Raw genomic sequence first — 24274 nt, forward strand, 5'->3', positions numbered from 1 at the left:
AGGTGCTCATTTCAATTATAGTTGTGGGCTGAGGCATTTATTAGACGTTTAGTGGTGCTCAATTTCGCGCGTTACAATTATAACGCCGTATTTGTGGCATTAGCTTTACACATGTACGTGAATATATTAATGGTCACACAAGTTTGCCATTCCTGATTCGGTAATCAGAACTATACTAAAAATTTAGGACAAAATCTCCAATTTACTGACAACGCGAACATTTTCCAAATGCATTGATTTTGTTCAGCAGTTACATCGCTTTATAAGTACAAGCAGGGGAATTTCGACGCTTCTTTCTCCACAGCTCTTCGATAGGTCAGTTTCGTAAGGTAGATTGTCCAAATTTATGTTCAAATAGAAGATGTGGCAAATCGAAAAATAGCTTTGTGTTTTGCCAAGAATTACTTCATCGATGGAATGCTAAGATTCGGGAGCGCATATCTGATAGTAATGAAATATTTCGAAAGATTCACAGAGGTTCATCTCTTCATACGTTAATTTCAGGTGCAACTCATCTCCGTGAGTGTTTTATGTTGCTGGCAAATAAAGGAACTCTGAATGGATATGTAAGCATAATAATTTCTTATGTTTTTTTAAAATATTTATAGGATAACCTTTTTTTAATACTTAAATGAAAGCCAAAGTATTTTGGTAAAAATAGTGTGAAGGCATTCGTTTATTTTTCCAGGTTTGGTTTCATGACCATTTGAATGAAAGTTGTCCAACTTCCTGGATAAAAATTAAAAACTGATAATTTTTATTAAAATTGACCTATGTTTCAACATCTTTTGAGAGAGGACTACTTATCTTCCGATCGTTGAATTATAAACTACTGTTACTCTAGCATATCTGCATCTCCGTGGTAGCCATTGCTCGCTTTTACTTTGCATTTTACAAACTTGGGCAAATTAATTAACATTAACTAACCCACACGTTACGTTATCACTTAAGGAAACTATATACGAAACGTTATGCCCATTTGAATCAAAGAAATCTCTATGATCATAATCAGAGTCATTCGCGAAACCTACGTCGCTGGTGTCCTCCTCATGGGGTGGTCGTCTTATATCTGTAATCGTTAAGTCCTGATAATAAGTGCCCAAAATTATGTCTAAAACTTTGATTGTACAGTCATGAACGCATGAATTGCAATCACCACATATAACTCGTGGAAATTTTTCGTCAGCACAATAATATTTACTCTCTTGAAGACGAATTTCCTGGCCAATTGATCTTTGAAAATTCATAAAATCTTTACTTGAGACGCTATTGATTTTTCAGCGAAAGCATTCATTTTGAAGAGAGTTTGTTGCATTGGCTTAAAAATAACAGTTCCAATTGAATGATTTAAGAATAGTAGTGGCCATTTCAATTTTGAAGTTCCAACATATCGAAATTGAGATTATTAACTAATCGAAATTCTTAACTCATTGAGATTCAACGATATTACCCCTATAGTATTGAAAAATTGAAATATTCCAATTTACTAGTGCATACCATGTTTTACCATACCGATTTACATACCGAAGTACATTTTATTTGATAAATTTCGACTTGAAATTTAGCTTCCAGGAAAAAAGACTTTCTGAAGACTACGGGGAGTACAAATAACTACATAAACGCGGGACGTTATCCAAATATTACTTATTTATCTCGTTTTTCACGAAATATTTAGCAACAATTTTCCATTATCCCTCACTTCCAATACAGAGAGAGTTATCAAGCTTTTATATTCATTGAGAAGGCCATAAACGTAATTATTTCTAAGTGTTTTCTAATCTCGATACATCACTTAAAATCAATACCTGTCACTGCCGATCAATATTTAAATAAACTGTGGTAGGTATAATTATATAATGACCTATTTAAATTCCTTAAATCATGAAAACATCCCATTACCATTGGAGTCGAATTTCTAATGTTTGGTATTCTGATGATAGGAATACGGTATCCTTGAAGGAATCACCTAGAGCCGTTATTCTACTGGTTTTACCAGCTACTTAAATATTCCATTGCAAATGTTTTAGGCCTTTTCTATGAACAACCGAATAGGATCTCTTTTCTGCAAATTGTATTCACAGAGATACACTTTTCTCGGTATTCTTGGATAGAAATGATGAAATCGATAAGAAGTTATAGATTTGTAAAGTTTATTCCCAAAGAAAGTTGTTTTCCAAAGAAGTTTTCCTCGGGGTGGTTTCTGACTACAGCTTGTGTAAGTGGTGCCGGTTATTCGCCAAATGACATTCACCTCGCTGACCTGAGTATGTTAGTGACGTATTAACTGAGGGAGGTGGTGCGTGGTATCCCTGACTTGACCAGGCTTGCCTTGAATTCTGTATTCGGTCGAAGATTATTCAATACGCCAAGTGCGTAAATTAAGACAGCGGCAATTAGTTATGGTAATTATGCTTGCCAGGGTCTACAATTTCAGGTTGAACGAGGATAGCTTTTTCCTGTAAAAAGGTTACAAAGAGAGTGGTCCAGGCTTCAGATACTACCTCCAAATTTTCATTACACATACGACTTAGAGAAATTAAGCCAATAAAAAATAATAGCGGAAACAGCTTATTATTTTTATATAGTTTTAGTTCCTGTGTGATTCAAAGGGACTCGCCGTAATCAATTATTTGCATTCCTTGGGGCGGTTCACATAGGCGAAAATATATGGCGAAGGAAGCGGCGGTGTTGAATATTTTTCAGAGGTATCTCGATCCCTACTTGAGGTGCTTTGTGGAGGGTACTTTGAGTGAGTACGCCGTCCGTCGGATGGGACGTTAAGCTGCGGACCCCTTGGCGCCTTTCGTAAAGAGTAGGCTAATGCCGACGCCGGGTTTCTCTCCACCCTTCATCCTTTCCTGTCCATCCCCTATGGCGCAAATGACCTTAGCTGTCGGTCGCCTCCCCTCAAAACTACTACTAGGAAGCGGCATTCTTTTATTAAAAAAAGAACGTGGGGCATCGCAACGAAATAACAAATCATTTATAAAATTCCATGGGCAATTTGAGAGCGTTTTTCAATTTTGAATTCATCAGCGAGAGACTTTGAACTTGTATTCGAGGACTTAAATTCCATACGGATGGAAAAGATTTTTTAATTTAAAGTTTCGATCATACAATCTTTCTCGCTTTTTCAAATGATACGATTCTTGTCAAAACCATCATCACAACACATTCATGAAATGGCACCGGTTGTGATGATTATGATTGGAACCTACTACTTCCGAAGATTTTAAAATTTTTTATTGTTTTGGGAATCCCTCAACTTGACCAATCAGGTTTTTCCACGTGCACCTGCCAACTCCAAACATTCTCCGTGATTCCGCCACTTTCGCTACCAAATCTATGCTGTGTTTTCCTCGAGGTCATCGAAATGCGATCTAGGGCGTGGGGGTTATCGTAAACTCCGGGTGGGAAGACTGGGAAGGCAACAATCGAGAGCAGGCAGCCTCTACCCTGTTTTTTTTTGAAGGAGGAGTCACATTTAGAACAACGTGAAAGGAAAACCGGTTATCCAATACTACTAATTTGTATTCGGGACTACTATATTCTCTCCATTCTATATCCCCACTTCCATCAATGAATTTCAATCCTAAGGTACATATTGGTACGACAGAAAAGATTTTGGTCATCGTACCACATTTCTCAAGACAGAGGTTCCCAAGTTTTTCTTTTACTCTTCTCCAACCCATTTTATTTTTTCCCTACTTTCCAAGTATCTCTACTGCTAAACAAGTGCCGATTAACAGAGACGAATTATTGTAAAGGGACGATCTTGATAAGATCTGTGTATTTTTAGGTGGGCATAATAGGGGGAATACTATGAAAGTGCCAGAAAATGGAGAGTTTTATGTAATTTTGAAGTTATTTTTAAAAATCCAATTGAAGAAAGGGAACTCACGCTCTACTGATGAATCTTCAAAGTGTTAGTCGGAAGTTCAGGTAGGAATTTTGCATTCAAATATAATATCTATATTTAATTAATTTGCAAAGTTGGAAAAATATTTTGACCATTGAATATTCAATTGGAGAGAGGAAGGGAGAAAAGTGAGATTAACCCTTCAAGCCGGCATAGGAATTTAAATGCATGAGCCCTACTCGCGGTATTTAATTTTTCTTTAAACCTCTCTTTGCAGCATTGCTGAAAACAGTTTGTATATTTTTAAATATTTATTGTAAAATTTAAAAAAAATTGCTTATCCTACTTAGTAAAAGTTTTAATTACGTAATATTTCATATTTTCACTTCTTCATTCGCCTTTAAGTTTCGAATCTCCGTTCTAAAAGTTCAGTTTTGTATGATGTAATTTGAAACAATCCTCTAATTAGAGGCCTGCATTGCAGTCAGGGGCACCAGTACACCGTATCCCTCCTTTTACGTCGTGCGGAGCACACCTCACATCTTCTTTGAGGCCTGGACTTCTTCCTGGGCGGCGGTATCTTTTCAATGAAGTGCCTCTCGGCCAAACGTCGTGGTGACTGGTTTTTTGTCGGTCTCTTCACACCCGAGGGGTTTTTAGGGTTTCGGTACTTCTCAAGGAGCTGTTTAATTAGTTTAAGGCGAAATATTAGGTGATCTACCTTATTCTGACAGCTACTGAATATTACTAGTGCGTTATGCACGGTAACATTTAATAGTAACCTAAATAATTTCATGTAACATTCCGTATTTTTTTACTTTCTGTTAAGTAAGGCTGAAGTTTTTGGTCTTTCAAATCTACTCCTCTCATAGCTGTATTATATTTTATAATGCACTCCGGCTTACATTTTCTGTCCTTCAACCGAAAGTTATTGTGGTGGAAGGTTGAGATAAATGATACAGGCTTTTTATCCTTCCACTACATGGCCATAATATTGTCACAAAATTTTGAAATATGCTCTCCTTTCCTCAACGCTGCGGTTTTTTACTTCTTTCGGAACATTTTCCTAGAAAATGGAAAATAAACAAATTTCATTTGGAAAATAAAGTCTCAAATTTATTCTTCAAGTGAACAGTAATTGGCTGGATTTTGAAAAGCTTTCTATTTACAGTATAATTTTGAATTTCATCGGTATCAGCAAAATGTAAAAATTTGGAGATACTTTCAAACCTATCCTGAGACATATTTTGGAGGAAAATGGTTGTTTCCAGGAATGGATTTCTTGAAAAATACGAACGAATCATTGGATTCTACACAATGCCCATCAAGATTATCAGTCCGAAATAAGTATACATATCTCCAACATCTACAGGTTTTCATTGGTACAGTCGTGAGGGAGACGATAAAGCATGGTTTTGTAAGTAGGCAATAGCATACTATTAGACTCCAATATAATTTTTTCCAATAGGATTATATAAAAATATTTGTAAAAGATTCAAGAAAATTGTTGATATATGCATAATGCGGGACCACATCTCCAGTAACTGGTATTTTTTTTGGAACTAAATCCTCATAAATATCGGTCAAAACCCAGGAGGAATGGAGAACATAGCCCTCTCTTGGTACCTCACCATCACTTACGCCTTCCCAATCACTATCGTGGAGGATATCCTCTGTAAAATCACCTTCTTCCTCACTCTTGAACTTGCACTATTAGATCCAATACTCACTTCACTTTCTACGTCCAAATCTTCAACTAAATCCTCCCTTTCATCTTCACTCAAAGAAAGCTGAATCCTCTTGGAATCCATTGAGCGTTATACACAAGACTTCTTTACTATTCTTTCTCAAGAAAGAAATCTAAAAACTGAGACTAGACGGTGGTAAGGCCTTTTGCCCTCGCAACTATTATGAAACAACAAAAATAAATAATGATGCACGAATAGTCACGGAGAAATTTGATAAGTATATCATATCAAGCAATTATGGAAAACAGAACCTGATGACAAAGCGTAAATGCAAATAACTCGCTTATATAATAAGGACGGACTTGCTAGATTTATCTTCCTTATAAAGTGCGTTTTCTTATAGTAAAAACAGAACAATTAGGAAGATTCATTATCCAACAGGCCATGGGCAACCATAGATATTTTTAAAAATTCGATGGCGCTGCAGAAAAAAATTCGAAACCGAGAGAGCGGCACAGGACGTACGGCGTACGACGATCCGCAAATGAGGTGTGCTGACTGCGACCTACCACGTATTGAGAACCGCGCATAGAGGTTAATTTAGAGATTTTTTCAATACGCGACTGTCCGTGACTCATTTTTTACAATTCATTTCATGCATTTCTTATTGTGCAAATGATAGTAAAATAAGGCAATTTTGATCCAACTAAAAGCCTTATAGAAACTAAATTCTTGCTTCAAACAAGTTCCATTTTTGTAGTTCAGATTTGTATAACAGCTGTAACTCAATACTCATTTTCATATATTCTATCTTTTTCCATTAACACAGTATTTCAATTCATTATTTCTCTCGAAATGAAAACAAAAATGCAATGCAAATTTTTTCGTCTCATTCCATACCTGCTAAATGCGTGGATATTTTGCGATTCTTTCGTGAAAAACCAAAGTTCCTTGATGTTTTCCCACTCAGAATGCTAGCTCACTAGGCGTACTCCTACCTACAGGTTACATTCCCTCTAAACATCCTTAATTCGAACTTCTTTGTGTTCTATTCTGAAGACAGAGGTCATCTCCGCGAGCAAGAGCTTACGGAATATTTATGTATATTTGTTTAATAAAAAAATTTATAACTCTGTGGAAGACCGTGAAACATATGCCAGGAGTTATTATTCCCTAATATTAGAATTCCAGAGTTGCGAAACATTCCCCGAGGAAATTCTAGGGAGGAAAATCTATTAATTTTTTCACAAAATATATCCCTAGAAAAAATTTTACGGCCAACTTGGTAGTTAGCTCAACACGATTCGATAAGGAGGAGATAAGGAATTACAACTATTGGAGGGGGATCGGATGGTGCGGTGGCTGGCGTATTGGCTTCCCACCCAGATGGCCCGGGTTTGAATACCGGCAATGTCAGACATTTTTCAGTGGTATTTCGATTCCTACTTGAGGTACTTCGTGGAGGGCACTTTGAGTGAGTACGCCGTCCGTCGGATGGAAAGTTAAACTGCGGACCCCTTGGCGCCTTTCGACAAGAGTAGGCTAATGCCGACGTCGAGTTTCTCTCCACCCTTTATCCTTTCCCATACATCCCTAATGGCGCAAATTTCCTCAGCTGTCGTTCGCCTCCCCTAAAACTAATACTGATACAACTATTCGAACGTATTAAGGAGAAGCTAAAATTCACACTCTTTATTCCCGACAAGTGAAAGCTAAATTTCTAATGAATGAAATTGAATTCGAATATTTGTGCGCCGTTTGGCTACTTTTCGCCAAACGTGTGTCTTCGTCCCACCGAAATTCGCACAGTGCCGAGAGGAGAGAGTGCGAATGGGCCAACGGCGAACGGCCGAAAAAATAAAAGGGAAAGGCTCGCTAAAGCGGAAATGTTAAGAACGCCAATGACGCCCGGTACAGTTGCCCCACCTCACCGCACAAACCGGGCGCCCGCGCTCATATATACCTCGTAGTGGCTCTGGGATGGAAGGAGTGAAAAAAAAGAGAAGAGAAAATAGATATCACCCTGAATCCCGGCACCCTTCCCTATGGATGCCGCGCCTCCGCTCCCCCCCCCCCCCCTATGTCAACGTGACAGATGACTCGGAATCTGGTTTTTGTTGAACAAGTTACGTTCACGCAATTTTCATCGCTCTTTAGTGGAATGTTGCTAACCTCCAACCATTACAGGGGAGCAGTTTTCCTCCTCCTCTTTCTTGCCCTGATGCATTCACCTGCAAGAGAGTTGGGGGACGAGGAGGTGAGGGTATGATCAGGGGGAGAAGGAACGGGAAGAATAAGATTCTCGTTATCGGCGACTCGACTCTCCTCAGATTTATATTGTTCAACCTTCCCTTTTTCGCCTTCCGCGGCGACGACACACTGCCCTCCCTCCTTCTCCTTCCAAAGCCCGACAAGGAAGCGTAGTGGGAACAGCCATCGCACCTCGAGGCTCTACTACCCCACCCTCCGCGCCTTTAAGGTTGTCTCCTTCCCCTCACAAAATGGAAGATTATTATTAATATTACTATTGAGTTTCTCAACAGTTCCCCCTCGTCCCCCAACTTCCTCCCTAGATCTCTTCTATCGTATCCACGATAGTCGCGAGATTTCCCTCCACCCTACCCAACCCCTACTCGAAAGAAGTCGCTCTCCCGCCCACGTCTACCGACCAGAAGACAGCACCTTCCCCTCCGACACCCCTACCTTCCCTTTATATATACCCTCGGTCCACCGCCGAGGGTGTTGGATAGCTTCGTGGTCGTCTTCGGTGTTCGGTGCGTCCACTGTTCTCAGTCGCCCGTTCAGGAAATCGAGAGAGTTTCCATCCTCGAGTCCCCGTGCATCAGCAGCAGCAGCCATGGCTCAAGTGGTTGGGAGTCTCATGTCCGACTATCGGAACACGATGGATCGTGGAGGTAAGGGCCGTGTTTGTGTCTGTGCGTGCGCGTTCTCGGATGTGCGTTAATAGGGATGAAAATATTTCCTCAATCGGATATACTCGTATATTATGGTGGACAGGCATCGCGAATTGTGGGGGTAATCGGAATTTGGTGAAACAAAATCCGCTCATTTGAGCAATTATTCCTTTCAGTTTAATATGGAGTATAGAATTTCTTTTAAATCGCGGTACTGAAAATTTATGTGACAGTTCATGTAATATGCATTGATGGATGGAAAGCAAAATCATCAAAGAAGTCGTAGCCGTGGTGGTGGAAAAGAGGGGAGGGTTTCCGGGAGAGGTCCAAAGGAGACAGCGAAAGTGGACGCAGAATATTTTTAATTGATGATGGATTGCTGAAGACGGTGGTAGAGGGGAGAACATTTCGCAAGTAAAGTACGGGGAGGTAATTTCTACTCGGAATAAAAAAAAGAGGTTTTACGGCATTTTGGGGTATCAGGTTGTGTCTTTTTGAATGGAGCTGAGAGGTGTAGCAATGGTTTGTTCTTACACATTCAAAACCTCCCTTTGACGATAGATTACGAATAGTAAAAATAATTACATGCCGCTAATGGCTGTGAAATGATTTCTTTCCAAAATCAGACTTGAAGGTGAACGGCAATCTTTTTTTTATTATATTTCTAAACTCATTTAAATAACGGCGTAATAAACTGAATAAGTTCCCGATTGTGATTTTTTTACGCTGAATTTTATGACTTAATTTTTTAAGCAAACATATTATTTCCATTATAATTTAGTTATTAACAATTCAAACGGAATGTACACATTGATTTTTTTTAATGCTTCATACGTTTTCTGCAAATATTTTTCGTAACTTTCATACCCGTCAATATTTCGATCAGTGACTTAAGAGTGCAGATAATTTTTTTACGACCACATCTCAATTAGATTATGCAGAATAAATAACCGTATTCAGGATTTTTTGCCTGAACTTGAAAAATAAAATTGCTGAAAGTTTTTCTGAGTGGAAAATTCGTTTTCAGAAATTAATCTTAAATGTATTTGCTTTAATTATTCGCGTGCGACTTGTATAATGCATGCACATGCACTTAATTTATTAAAAAACAAATCGCTTTATCTCCCGAAGCTTAAGTTATCAGGTCTTAATATTTACGATAGTTACAAGGGCGGTTTATAATATCTAAACAGGTATGAGCAGCGTCTGGTTTAGACTCCTACTCACATTGCGCTCTTTGGCAAGCTATCAGTTTGAATATTCTGGACATGTGGATTGCCTAAAAAAGATAAAAGCCTTCCGCCTTAAAAGGGTTGAACTTCTGTTAAACGTGGCACGGGTTCGAACGCAAAAACTTCTTTGGTCCTAATCACTTACCCCTAAGAATCAGGGGGAAATTTAAACAGGGCATAAATTTGACGATCTTAAAATAAGGTTATAACCTCAGGACCCCATAGGTTTCTCCCTTTGAGGATTTTAATTGTCACTTAATATATAAATAATATACAGATAGACATAAAGATAAATATCTCAATATATGGACATTATATGGAAAATCGCTTGAAAACACAAAACTATCGTTTATAGACTAAAGAACGGGGATATTTTTTGAATAATCCAATAATAATACCCTCCTATAAAAATATAGAATTTTATTGCGAATTTCGAGAATATTGTTGGATAAATCTGCATAGTCGCTCAAACGAATCATTCATCTCATTTCAGATCCTCGTGTGGAAGACTGGCCGTTGATGAGTTCACCATTTCCCACTGCAGCCATTTGTCTGTTCTATTTGTACTTTGTCACCCGACTTGGTCCACGACTCATGAAGGATAGGAAAGCTTTTCAACTGAGACCGCTGCTTCTCTTCTACAACGCCTTCCAGGTCTATTTCAGCTGTTGGATGTTCAAAGAGGTAAGTGCAGTGAGAGAATTGTTAAGAAAAGATTGAACGCTAACTGTATTGGGGCGTCATAAGGTCAAAGACTGAAATCGGACCCATTTCTTCGGTGAACTTCGTGTAAGCTCGTTCGCTCGTGTAAGGTGGTCGTCATCCTATCCAAAAGAAATCATGGGCATAGTTTGGGAAGTTTAAGTTAATATGATTTTGCCTGCGTTCAGTTTAAATTTAAATCCAGAAGAAATTAATCTACGTTGGGTCAATCATAGTTGAATATCTTTTAATCAACAGCTCTATTATTTTTAATATTTCATTCATGTCAAAATTTGCATTATCTCTAAGACAAATTGAATTGCATAGGAGCTGACAAACCGCTACTTAATTATACACAGGTTGAGATGCATTGGAACTAACTATTATTCTTATGAGGATATCCTCTCGTCTGACGAATTGATTTTTAACGCGCCAAGTATCGTATTAAATTTTTCCTAATTAAATAAACGCGTACGATAACAATTTGAATGAAAATTAAATTTAAAATTTAATCAAATATTCACTAGAAAATTAAGGTATTAACATTTCAAGTATTACTACCAAAATCTGGTCGTGGGCATTTGTATTCGACAAACAATGCAATAGCGCAAAAACCAATGACAATGCAGAGCAGTTTAATAATATTTTAGTTGACTTCCTATTCATAATAAACTGCTCTTTCAAATGATACTAGTGGACCCAAAAGTTTCACTTTATTCCCATTTTTTTCAAAATTGAAAAAGCTACAGATTTTTTTCCCATCCAATATTCCTCATGATCCTTGGGACTCATTGTTTCAGGGCGAGCGTAGGTGGGTAAAAGTTGAAACGGCATGGTAAAGCGGTTACCACAAGAGTCTCCACTAAGTGTTAATTTCATATAATAAGTGATAATGACAACTCACTCAGTCATTAATGTGGTTTCCTAGGTAAATGCACTGAATTGAGGGCTTACGTGTTGTTGACGAATGTTGCTTTGTCGTTTTATCGTAGAAGTAAGTCTCTGTGAGATATTCATGAGGTACACTTCATCAATTTCAGGAACTACTACTTTAATCACTTACGATATTTCGCTTAAAGTTGGACTAAAAGACATAGAATGGAGAAAATAAAGATTACACGTAACGATGACTGGATAGTGGATATGGAAAAAAGTCTTTGGCCACTTTAATTTCCCAAAGATAACAGTTCATGTCGTGTTGTCATGTTTGCTTCTGGATTAGATCGCTCCTATTCATAAAATATACGGTAAGAACTATTTTATTGGCCAAAATTTAGGAAATTAGGCATTAGGTAGGAAATACAATTATTTATTTTTCTTCTCTTTTTAATCAATTTGTGGTCTTAATTCTAGTTTTTGTTGAATATTATTTATATAAATAAATATATATGTATATATGTGTGTATATATATATATATATATATATATATATATATATATATATATATATATATATATATATATATATATATATATATATATATATATATATATATATATATATATATATATATATATACATTCAAACACGAAATCCCGCCAAACGGCGAATAAATACTCATACTATATACTAGTATACAGAAACAGATATAAGGAAAAGGAATAGGAACACATATAAAGGACGAACACAATAAAGGTGGGGAAGGCGGAATCCTATTCCTTTGTTCCTATTCCTTTTCCTTATATCTGTTTCTGTATATATGAGTATATATATGTATATATATATATATATATATATATATATGTATATATATATATATATATATATATATATATATATATATATATATATATATATGAAACGAAATTTCGACCGTACTCTTGTTATCATGCATTAGCGATTCTAAAAAAGGGATTAGTGTTATTTAGAATTGATTCTAAAAATTTACTTGGCAGTTAAAATGGAATTCTACTTCCGTTCTTTAGCCATCGCTTAACCACACGCTCTAGAGCAATGACACGTGCTCAGTGAGATTGAATTTATTTAGAATGACTTACATTGATTAACTTTACTTTAAATTGATATTAACTTTACAGGGATTGATGTCTGGATGGTGGGGCAAGTACAGTCTTAAGTGCCAGCCCGTTGACTACTCGAAGGATCCAGTGGCCATGCGGGTGAGACTAGTTTGTTTTACGAATCGATATACTTTTTACTTATTCCAAATGATGAACTCTTGACTTACCTTAATTTTTTTTCTATTCTTCAGATGGCTAATGCGGTGTGGTGGTTTTACTTTTCTAAGTTCACGGAGTTAAGTGATACGGTAAGGAAGCCTTGCTCATACTGCTCACCCATTCTGATCATCTTTCGACCATGCTATCACGGGGTTAAGGATGGCTATATTAACGTTTCCTTCTTCCATTCCAGATCTTCTTCGTTCTCCGAAAAAAGAACGATCACGTGACCGTGTTGCATCTGATCCATCACGGAGGAATACCGATGGCCTGCTGGTTTGGGACAAAATTCGTTCCAGGTATTTATTCGTGAAAATTTTTGCCCCGTTCCGAGGGAGGTTCTTTCGAAAAAAACTGAAGATGAATGGCTTTTCGTCCCGTTACCAGAGGGTTTACGTGTTCATCCAGACGTTCTTATAATATCGTCTACTATTTTTTATTGAAAAATATCCTTTAGCGAATAAAGAAATAATTAAAATTATTTCCATTCCATCTGGGAAGCATCCTTTCCCTCTTTCGGCTATCTCCCCTTTTGGCTTTGACTTCGAAGTGCCCGTTCAAGGTTATCGTATTCTCCAAGGTCCTTCTGTGTTTCAATCGGGTGCGTATTGCCTTCTCTCTGCTTCTTAAAACTCAAGAAAAAAGAGGACCTAGAAATAAAGTGACAAGGGGGGTTTAAGTCAAATTTTCAGAGATTAAAGGAAATATATTATTCATTTCTATTTGTTTGTAAGTAGATTCATATTTTTCACAGAGAGGTTTATATTTTTGAGAAGAATTTTTTTAGGGATTAATTAAGAGAATGGTCGTAATTTGTTTGATCATTCCTTTTATTTTACATGAACAGTGAATACATAGTTCATCCACGAGTATTGAGCTTCATTGAGATTTTTTTTGGAAAATATTTCCATCCACGGATAATTAGGAATCCCACTTACATGGTCGACGGGAACCGCATTTCGGTACTGTGGATGGACGGTTATGAGCTTTAAGGGGGATTGTTTATAGGAAAAGAGTGGGCATATGTTATTTCCCACACTATGGATAGCCTTTCGTTGGAGTTTATCGACATTTTTTCTCGGGTACGTCGGGTAGATGTTATCATGTTTCTATTGCTAGAAAAATTCCTTTCAGCAGCGTTAAATAAATAATATTTAGCCTAGAGACTGGGGAATCAACATTTGAAAAAAATGTAAAAAGTCTCAAATTCAGGCATTTTCAATTATTGATAATGGTGATAGTTGAGTTCGTTCGTCAAATAAAATTTCAATGCAGCCGTCTTCAAAAATTTCTTGTACCTCTAGTTAAATGGCTCCGTGATTGTATTGTACTCAATCATCTTGAGAGAATTCTCTATGAAAAGGAAGAAGGTAGTTTTAATAAGAGATCGCTCAAGTATTTCCGATTCTCGAATGTGTACGTTACTTCTGACGAAAAAATTTATAATGGTCAAAATACGTTAAATATATATCTTTTTAGTAAAAAAAATTGCAGGAAAAGCATTTCACTGAAAAATTAGCGAAAGGGGATTTAGAGAAAAGGCTCTGTTCTCTGCTCTGTGCTCCTGGCGATCGCGGTTGCTCGAGTTATATCGGACAGTTTTGATAATTCTTTCGTCTTTTCTTTCTCCGCAGGTGGTCACTCTACACTTTGTGGCATGTTGAACACTTTCGTCCACGCCGTAATGTACAGCTACTACTTCATCTCGGCCCTGAAGCCTAGCTGGAAGGGATACCTCAAGTTCAAGAAGTGGGTCACCCTGCTGCAGCTCGTAAGTATCCGCCGTAGAACAAGTTATTCACCTACTCGATATACGTGCCAATGTCACGTCCAGCGCACACTAATGACCAGTTCAACCCGTTTGTCGACGCCGTTAATCGGATGGATTCTTTTTCTTTCTTTCTTTTTTTTTAATTTCACTTCATGACGTTTCCACCAGTAATGAATGCCGAGGCATTTCCGCGCAGCACGGAGACTGCACGATCCGTTTCGTTCCCAGGGATGAAAATATAAATGAAAAAAGTCTTGAGATCAAACAAGGAAATACGGCTGCCGTTACTCATTCTCGTAATCGTTTCCTTGAATTTCCCAAGATTCTCCTTGACAGAGAGTCAGTTGGTTTTAATTATTTGATTTTCCTACCCAGATCTTCACCTCTATTTCATCTATTGTTTTAAAACACCAGCGGTCAAAGTGACGTCATAACATTCGCGGCATGATAAAAGAAGCTGCAATACATAATTTTAATTTGTAAGTATGTATTGTCCATTTTAAATTTCAATTCTTCCATCTCAAGGACAGTTGGAGCCATCGCTAATTGGTATGACTTATGTGGTCCTTAAAGATTTCAATTTTCGTAAGGCGCTCAAGGCCATTCGGAAGTGATAGGGAATCTTGACTTCCCGTTGGACTACAGGACTATATTGAAAGGCGACTTATACCCACTCTCTAAACTTATGACGAGCGAACCCGTTAACTTTCACTAAAATCTGCGTTTGCATAACATGCACCAAGCTGTCGCAGGGGCTTGCAGAAACAGACACCCGCCACAGATAATGATAGTAGACTATGAAGTGTCTCAATTGATATTTGGATTCATCTGTTTGCGTATCACTTTATTGTCGTGGCCGCAGATAGAGAAAGAGAAAAAGAATTCCCGTACCCATTGGTTTGACAGAATATTTCTCTAATTTAGTCATCGTTGTCCTACCTACCGATATGTTGTGGAATTTTGATTACATCCTCGATGTCCTGTTTGAAATCTGGAAGTAAAGCTTGATATTAAATTAAATTTAGCATTGGGTATTCATGCCTCCAGGCCCCTGGTTATAGAGTAATTGAAAATGTCGAATTTGATGCTTAATTTCTCCTTCCTGGCAATGCTTATGTGCTGCAATGAAATATTTCTGTCCGGGCTGTCTTTTTGGTTCACCCTTCGACAAAAATTACCCCTGAGGGTTAACGTGAATTATGCCGTAGCAAGCATAGAGTTTAGAAAGTGATATAAATGGAAGATTCCACATCAGGCAAGGGGCAGACTCCGAATAAAACGGATCAGTGATTTTGTCTGTCTTTGCACCTCGCTCCCAGTTGGAGTGTCTCTCGCGCCTTTGGCCTGAGCACAAGGGACAGCTGCACTTGGTCACGAGTACGACGAGGGTTGAGTGTGCTGTGCCCTTTGAAAATATTTTGAGCAGAGGTCTCCTGTTCTCTCCCTCAACCACTTCTTTAAACAGTAAAAAGAGTTGAACGTTACCGTGCGGCGTTATGAGCCACCTCCGCAATGCTCAATGCAGCTTACTATTTACCCCATGCCAATCAATTAAACGGTACCAATATATTTTTCCGACATCAGTTTCAATCCAGTTCTTCTAGTAACTCCATCACACTTACTTTCATTTCGAGACAATTTATTGAAGAATCTAGCCGTTCGTTTCTGAAATTTATTTTATTCCTTAAATAACACTTTATCCCACAGATCCCAAATACTTTTCGTACAGCAGTTGGTTGCATGGAATCATGAGAGGTGGATGTTACATCCGGCGTACCTCGAGGAAGTGTGATAGTGCCCCTAATCTTCCTTATATGCATTATTTAAATAAGTTAACACGTTAGATATATACTTTTATATATATATATATATATATATATATATATATATATATATATATATATATATATACTTATATATATATACATATAATGTATTATCTTGTACGACAAAACAGAAATGCAAATATAATGCGATTTAATATTTACGCAACCTCTTTCCTCCCTTTCTCTCTCCCTCCCCCTCCTCGTTTTCTCTTGTGCAGGCCCAATTCGTGCTCATCATTGTTCACGCCCTCCAGCTGTTGGTCGTCGACTGTGATTACCCCCGCGCCTTCGTCTGGTTCATCGCCTTCCACGGGGCTCTCTTCCTCATCCTCTTCTCCAATTTTTACATGAAGACGTACGCCAAGAGGCAAGGAGAAAAAGATCGAAATCTCAAAAAGATCGAGAAAGAGGCGGAGTACAACTCGATCTCTTCCAAGCATTCCTCCAACGGAACCAACGGAACCAACGGAGTTGTGACGAGAAGATTACTTCAGAATGGAAAATAGCTCATTGTTCTGTTGATGTTATTCAGATTCTTATGTTTTGCAACTGAGTTACTCATTTAGTGTGACTTGGTCCGCGAAATGTTTTTAGTCGTCATTGCTGCCGTGCGAGACCGACGTAAGCGTTTCATGAAACGATTTTTTTTTGGAAGTTGAAGGGGCTTTCAGTTTTGCTTCTCTGTACATTTTGTATACTCACATTCACTGAAAAATACTGCACCCAGGCGTGGGGATTCTTTTTTGTTCAATGCTGTACTTTGATGGAGTCAAAATGACCGCGTTTTTGTGTGCTCTGTTTGAAATACCAGTATTATTCTCTTTTAATTTACTCCAGCAGCAGTCATAGTATCTTGTTACTTTGCGCGGACAAGCGTCAATTGCTAGTGTCTCAGAGATTTGTTGACAGGGACGGAAAATTAGATAGTCTTACTGGACTTACGGACAATTGCATTCAAGCCTATACTTTCTGACTCGCTTGAATAATAAGCCAGTGGCCGAGCGTATTCCTTTCCTCATTCATTTCATCATCATTTGTCGAAACTTGAATTATATACAGTCTCTTGTTTTTAATTTTACATTTCCTATCCTAACGTAGTGTTTCAATCCAAAAAGAAATTGGAAAGTTAAACGAAAGGGAAAATCTTTCATATATAACCTCATGGTGTATCACATATGCTATATCCCCTCTTCCTGCCGGTCACGGACAAGTGTAGCTCATCAAGTTCCATGCTTAGATACGTACGGCCGTTTACCTCAGTCCTTTTCCTTGAACTTTCTTTGCTAAAAAAAAGAAAGGAAATGTGTATATATATATATAAATATAAATGTAAATACTTTGCCAAAGCCTAAGAGAAACTTTTTCCATTTTAGTCTATCCTCCCAATTATTAAATGGAATGCTCAGAAAAGTCGTATGATTTTTAAATTATTTACGGAGAAGGGTTGTTCATTACGTTCACTTAAGAAGCTTCACTTCCTCGACGCCCACATTTAATTAGTAACAAAAATGTTCTATATCCTGGACCCCGAATCATTTTATGTGGAGGATGTGTTTGCCGTGGAGACTAGTAAAAAATAAATGCATATCGAGTGGTTCTGAGAAAACGGTGAGCACTCAATGGAAAAAGTATCTCAAAACTGTAAAAAGTTTTAAAATAAATAAAAGTTTAACACGAAATCAATGAATTGAGTTTATTACACCTATTTTATTAATGGTTCATTTCAGAGTTGCTATTTTTCTGTTGACATTTGAACAAATTTGACGATTTATAACCAATTAATTTTTTCAAGGGTTACGAAGTGTTTCACGACGGTTCTCGAGGATAGTACGACAGCTTGTGCCATCCTTGCCGTTGATAATAGTTTTAATCACTTGGTGTTAGGTATCGGATGAAGGAGGAAGGAATACCAGAGAACGGAGGGACGTCGGACACGATTAAGACCCTGATTTCAACGAACAGTGCTAAGAATCCTTAAATTTGACCTTTCATTTGTATTTCCTCACTGGACGCGATGTTATTTACCCAAACTCATGGGAATGGTTGAGGAATAATCTCATTATTTTCCTCTAACTCAATCAGTCAGCCTAATCGAGGAAGTTGGAATAAATAAAGGAGCATAAAGCACATCAGAAGGACTTTTGCCGGACATGAGGAGTAGGTATTCGATATGCTTGGGCAGGCCTGTTCACCAATCACGACCCAACCTCGTTGATCGGTAATTTGTTTCTCTTAAGTAAGCAGCAGAGAAAGACCGAATTCCGGGTACCACATAAAGTTATGCTTCTTACCATTCGTAAATCAAGGATTTATGTGGAAGACCATGCCAGGCCTAGAAACTGCTGTGATTGTGTATAAACAATAGCGTAATAGCGTGTTTTTAACCATGTAAACATGATTTTTATTTTACTTTGGCAATATAGGAAAATATATTTTTTATCGAATTTTCATTTATTTGATTCATTTAGCACAGTTTTATTATGTCTAAAACAGATTATGACCACTTGGGAAATTAACATAACATATTTTAGAGTATTTTTGTCACAAATACAAATTACTCAAAAGTATTTCCATAAGTAAATTGGCATTGCTTCTGGATTCCCTAGTAAGATTTCTTTGAATCGGTAGCAATTCTTCATATCTTGAGTTTTCGCTTACAAAGTCAGCTATCGGCGATTGACTATATTTTATTTCTGTAAACCAATTGAATTTCTTCTTGCCTTTTTGACAGAAACACTTCTATAGTTCATTTCCAGCACGTTTTTAAGCAACAGAAGGAGCTTTTTTTTAACTCGAAATAAACTCATTTTCTACAAGTAGTAGTAGTATTTAGGGGAGGCAACCGACAACTAAGATCATTTGTACCATTGGGGATGGAGACAATTGTTGGAGAGAAACCCGGCGACGGCATTAGCCTACTCTTTACGAAAGGCGCCAACGGTTCCGCAGCTCAACTTCCCATCCAACGGACGGCGTACTCACTCAAGGTTCCCTCCACAAAGCACCTCAAGTAGGGATCGAGATACAACTGAAAAATATTCGATTCGAACCCGGCCCCTTTGGGTGGGAAACCAGTACGATAGCCACCCCATCATCTCGAGCCCCCTTTTTCTACAAGTTTTAAAACAGGAAACCCCTACCATATGTATCTCACGTAAAAGATATTGAACTCCTTGCCCCCTTGCCAAACATTATGACATGCTCCTTACATATATTCTGTTTTGCTGCTCTCCTATTTTATATAACGATAAAACGCCTGACAATCTGAATTTATGATATTTCCATTGCAACTATTTCTGAACGGAAAAAACTGTCTTCCACCGTGGAGGATAAACTATTCCTCGGTTTCAATGCTTGAAGTGAAGGTCTGGACAAAATGGTGCACCAAGTGCTTCATTATAGTCCATAGTAAAGTTGAATGGTGCATGTGGCGAAAATTAGGATTAACATCTCCTCTCAGGACGTACTTTCTACACTGTACCTACCCCATCTGCTAAGAAGTATGTGATACGGGGATGAGATTTCCAATTTTATTATTTTAAGGCGAATATTTATGTTATTTTCTCACTGAACAAAGAAATTGATTTCCGAATGATTACTCCGAAAATATTTTGTGAATACTAATTTAGATCCCACCATCTCCACATGCCACGCACTAAAAATAAAACCCAACCACCTCACCAACGCTGTTACTTAATGTTTGAACGATTCCCGTGGCTCATATTTTCCATCGCAAATAGCACCGCATGTGACATACGAGGAAGTGAGAAGCCGAAAGAAGAGGGCGTTCCTCCTGCATGTACAAGGGTGCCTGCAAGCGTCAGGTGTATTTCCCAAGTTCGTTTAATTCATTTCTATGCCACATGCAAACTGTGCATTGGTTTCAGTTTAGAAGTGGCGATGTGCATCAGGAATTTGAATATCGCAAGAGAAAGAGATGGGGACGTGAGGATTATTTTTTTCAAAACTACGAACCTTTTCAGGCAGTTTGCTTGGGTAATAAATGTTCTAAAACTCTTCGATTATGGGAAGTTTTTAAAGTTATTTTTCGTATACGATTCCAGTTTTAAAGAAAGAGTAACTTTATAAATTTAAATCGATTAATTGATTTACCTGTCTTGAAAGTTTTTTTGGACCAAGCTGGTGAAAGCAGTCGGGAGATAGGGGGAATAATAGGATCGATGACAGGGACGTTACATAAGAATGTTAAGAAAAGATTAGCGAACACTTTAACTGGGAATTTGTATTGGAACAAGACTCGAAAATACATTCCGTGGCATCGTGAAGTGCCGACGCGTCCCCAGGGTCAGCAGGGCAGTTGATGCATGCTCGAGACCACGCTCATTTCCGTCGAATTCGCAAATTACTTTTAGGACACACACACACACACGTCGATAATAATGCTTATTGATGATCGAGGTGGACTACCATCTCTTTGGAAAGTTTAAAATAGGGATGACACCATACCAAGGACTCATTGTAAGGCTTCTTGGTACACTTCGTCTGCAGATTGGCACTCACATCACCAAATTTCTTTAAGTCTTGAACACGCAACATAAAATTTTTCATGTGATAAGCATGATTGACAACCTTATTCCCCTCCAATGCCTTGTCCTTAAGACTTATCGGAAGCTCACTTACAGTATGTTCTAAGCAGCAATCGTAGCCTTCCAAATCGGAAGAGGTGGTCTAATGAGGTAATTGGTTTGTATGAAATAAATTTGCTTTAATGAAGGCTGAAAATAGTTTCCGGGTTTCAAATGGTTAAGGTTTTAGGCTTTCGAACTATTTCGATTTTCTAATATTCGTTTTCCAAAGACAGTAGACACTTATTTGTGATCTCTGGATTTGCAGATGCCTTGAATTAATCGAATTTTACTAAATTATCCGGATTGCATTTGCAATTGTCGGTATAAACATTCAGCATCCCAAGTGGAGTTCGTGAGATTCTAAAAGTCACACTTTGCGAATGTATCTTCTGATACCCATCTTGATGCAGCGTGGAGCACATATTGTTGACTGTTGAATGGTTGCAAATAAAGTTTCATATGCAGTAACCAACGTCTCAACGGTCTTGGTGTATTACTTGTATTTGGTGTGTTGGTGCTTCTGCACAGTCCGAGCGGTGGATTTTTAAAGTACTCCCCGCAAACAGAACATCAAAGTTTAAATGTCTTTATATATATATATATATATATATATATATATATATATATATGTATATATATATATATATATATATATATATATATATATATATATTTAGTTCCTATTCCGAAAAAGGCAAAGGCTACATCATGTGAGGACTACAGGACGATAAGTTTGATATCAAACGTAGCTAAAGTTGTTCTCAGGATCATAAACAAAAGGATAGAGAGTAGGGCAAATGACTTCTTAGGGGATGATCAATTTGGGTTTATATAGTAAAAAGTTGGGGATGTATATATAGTAAAAAAACAATGAAGTATTTTGCAAAGAAATCTTTTGAACTGCAAGCGCTTTATTGAGATCTGATTCCAGCTGGAAAATCATAGCATAGCAACTGTTCTATCATCTTCTATAGATCCTATATAGTAGTGGAGTAGTTTTCAACGCATAGCTTATTTATGTTACTAGCATTAAAACTATGAATGTTTCCATTAATAGATAAAAGGAATGAATATGAGTTAAGTCATTTGCATAATAACATATATAACAAGTTTTGCATTCAAATCACAGAATCAAATTTGACTAGGATATCCGACGGAAGAGTACTTATTTCATATTGGTAATATCAATTTTGAGGGTGTAGAACCATCGAGACCTATTGTTTTCAGTCCTCTTATTTGAAGAACCCCCTATCATGCAACCCCAATCCTTATATTTTCGAGAATCCGGTTTTGGTGGATATTAAGAAACCATTCGTAATTGATAACTCGTACCTCGTAACTCTCAATTTTCGCACATGACTGTGTTCCAATCTTCAGATTACTGATATCCGTTTCATATAAATGAGGATGATCAGGATTTTAAAAATTAGGATGTCTCTCAATGAATCGTTCCTTTCTCTTACGATTTTAAGACACAAATTAGTGCTGCCCCATAGCACGAGTTTATTTTCGCGGCACTACCACTTTTCGAAACGTACACCAACCGCTGACAACGCTGTTTACTTACATATTCCACGTACTTACTCCTTCGGACATGACCTACCGCACGCTCCGTGGATACCAACTTTTCCGGTAATATTTCCTCGTGCGACGTTGCAAGGTTATGAAATACCGGACAATGCACACTGAAAAAATGAGAGCTGGTACTCGTAAGTCGTATCCCCTTCCAGGTCGACGGGATGCAGCTGCTTTGACGACAATATATTTACACCCTACAAGTGTGAGATATTTTTGCCGTACCCCAAATAAAACGCGCTTGCCTTTTAAGCACATAAATTGGATAATTTTTTTGGAAGAGGGAAAGCTGCTTAGTCGTAGTATAATATGCAGATCAGCATTAGGTGTGTATGTCGATTTAGTAGCCAATTCATATCTAAATACACATACTTATATAAAAGATAAGCCAGAAATGGGAAAGGGACTTTGAGAATATGTTTGAGGGGCTAATTCAGCCTGAAAGGTTTAAATGACTGGAGCACCCAGAAGAATACCGAAATTGACGGTTTGAATAAAAGGGTAGTGGTGCATTCACCCACGTAAAAGGCAGGGCAGAAGTTACTGGAGAGGTGGCACATAATGTTGTTTAGTATACATTATAATTCACATACGTGAGACTTTCACATAAGTTTTAAACATACATGTGTGTGTGTGCATATATACGAGGGTCATCCGGAAAGTAGTACCCGTTCGTGCCGCATGAAGTGCTGACGACGCGAGTAGCCGCTGGACGAGGTCAGATAGCTTCAGTGGCTTGTCTGCCTTCTCTGAGCCAAGTTGCGTGACGCTAGCATTGCCTGTGTTGTTTCTGTGATTGTTTACAATGTTTAAAAAAATTGAGAACGCCGCCAGTTGTGAAGTGAGGGCAGTGATTAAATTCCTCAATGCAAGAAACGTTCGCCCATGTGATATTCATCGCCAATTAAAGGAGGTGTATGGAGACAATGTAATGGACGAGTCGTCTGTTCGGCGGTGGTGTCGCAACTTCAACATGGGGAGGGTGAACACACACGACGATGAGCGTTCGGAGAGACCGTCTGTCATTACAGACCAACTGGTGAGCTCAGTTGACGAATTCGTGAGGAACGATCGGCGCGTCACAATTGATGACATCTGTGAGCATTTTCCCAATGTTTCTCGAACAATTGTTCATGAAATTGTTAAACACCATCTGCATTATGCAAAAATTTGTGCAAGATGGGTCCCTCGCGTATCTCAATGAGCTGGCGGCGAAGGACTATGCAGCAGGAATACAGAAACTTGTCACACGTTATGACAAATGCCTTAATTTGCTTGGAGATTATGTTGAGAAGTAGTTTAAAGTATCCTCTTTCAAATAAAATTTTTTATGTTTGTTAATATTTACTTTTGTGTCTTTATTTCACGAACGGGTACTACTTTCCGGATGACCCTCGTATATATTACAATACACAGTAACACACAATATAGAAACACAAATAAAGAAGAACACTCACACGTTATTTCTTGATATTTCGACGGAAACAATCCGTCTTCATCTGAAGATATAGAAGTAATGACTGCAATATCAAGAAATACCGTGTGAGTGTTCTTCTTTTTTTGTGTTTCAATATTGTGTGTTACTGTGTATTGTACTATTATATATATATATATATATATATATATATATATATATATATATATATATATATATATATTAGTGTGTGTGTACTATATGTATACATATACATACATATCTCCTGGCCAAGAGATCCGTGGTTCAAGTCCCGGTCAAGGAAACTTCTTTACGCTTATTATCTGCTTGATTCCGATATTCACTCGCCCAAGACGTAATGGGCTTAATCCTACACTGTGACTGCGATCTCTCAAAAAGTGCTGACGCCATCGCACATCTTGAGTCAAGCAGGTGGATTTCAGAAGCAACACCTGGATTGTAGTTCGATCCGGAGACCCTTCAGTCAGTAGCCACAGGCTGAAG

General features: G+C 37.9%; 1 protein-coding gene across 1 annotated transcript; it reads left to right on the plus strand.

The window, feature by feature from the left end:
* Positions 1 to 8404: 8404 nt before the first annotated feature.
* Positions 8405 to 17850, plus strand: LOC139691752 (very long chain fatty acid elongase AAEL008004-like). Its single transcript, XM_071589600.1, has 7 exons — positions 8405 to 8462; positions 10188 to 10378; positions 12434 to 12514; positions 12607 to 12663; positions 12768 to 12873; positions 14209 to 14345; positions 16390 to 17850. The coding sequence occupies exons 1-7, from the start codon at positions 8405 to 8407 to the stop codon at positions 16675 to 16677; spliced, it is 918 nt and encodes a 305-aa protein (XP_071445701.1). The 3' UTR covers positions 16678 to 17850.
* Positions 17851 to 24274: the final 6424 nt, after the last annotated feature.

Source organism: Hetaerina americana, unplaced genomic scaffold, assembly GCF_022747635.1.
Source record: "Hetaerina americana unplaced genomic scaffold, ioHetAmer1.1.p SCAF_392, whole genome shotgun sequence".
In the NCBI taxonomy this organism is placed as follows: Eukaryota; Metazoa; Arthropoda; class Insecta; order Odonata; family Calopterygidae; genus Hetaerina; species Hetaerina americana.

Bases quoted from the DNA above. Each gene is read 5' to 3' on its own strand.
- LOC139691752 (XM_071589600.1), top strand. From the start codon at position 8,405: ATGGCTCAAGTGGTTGGGAGTCTCATGTCCGACTATCGGAACACGATG. The intron at 12,874-14,208 runs GTATTTATTCGT...CTTTCTCCGCAG, and splicing joins TGGGACAAAATTCGTTCCAG to GTGGTCACTCTACACTTTGT. The intron at 14,346-16,389 runs GTAAGTATCCGC...TCTCTTGTGCAG, and splicing joins GGGTCACCCTGCTGCAGCTC to GCCCAATTCGTGCTCATCAT.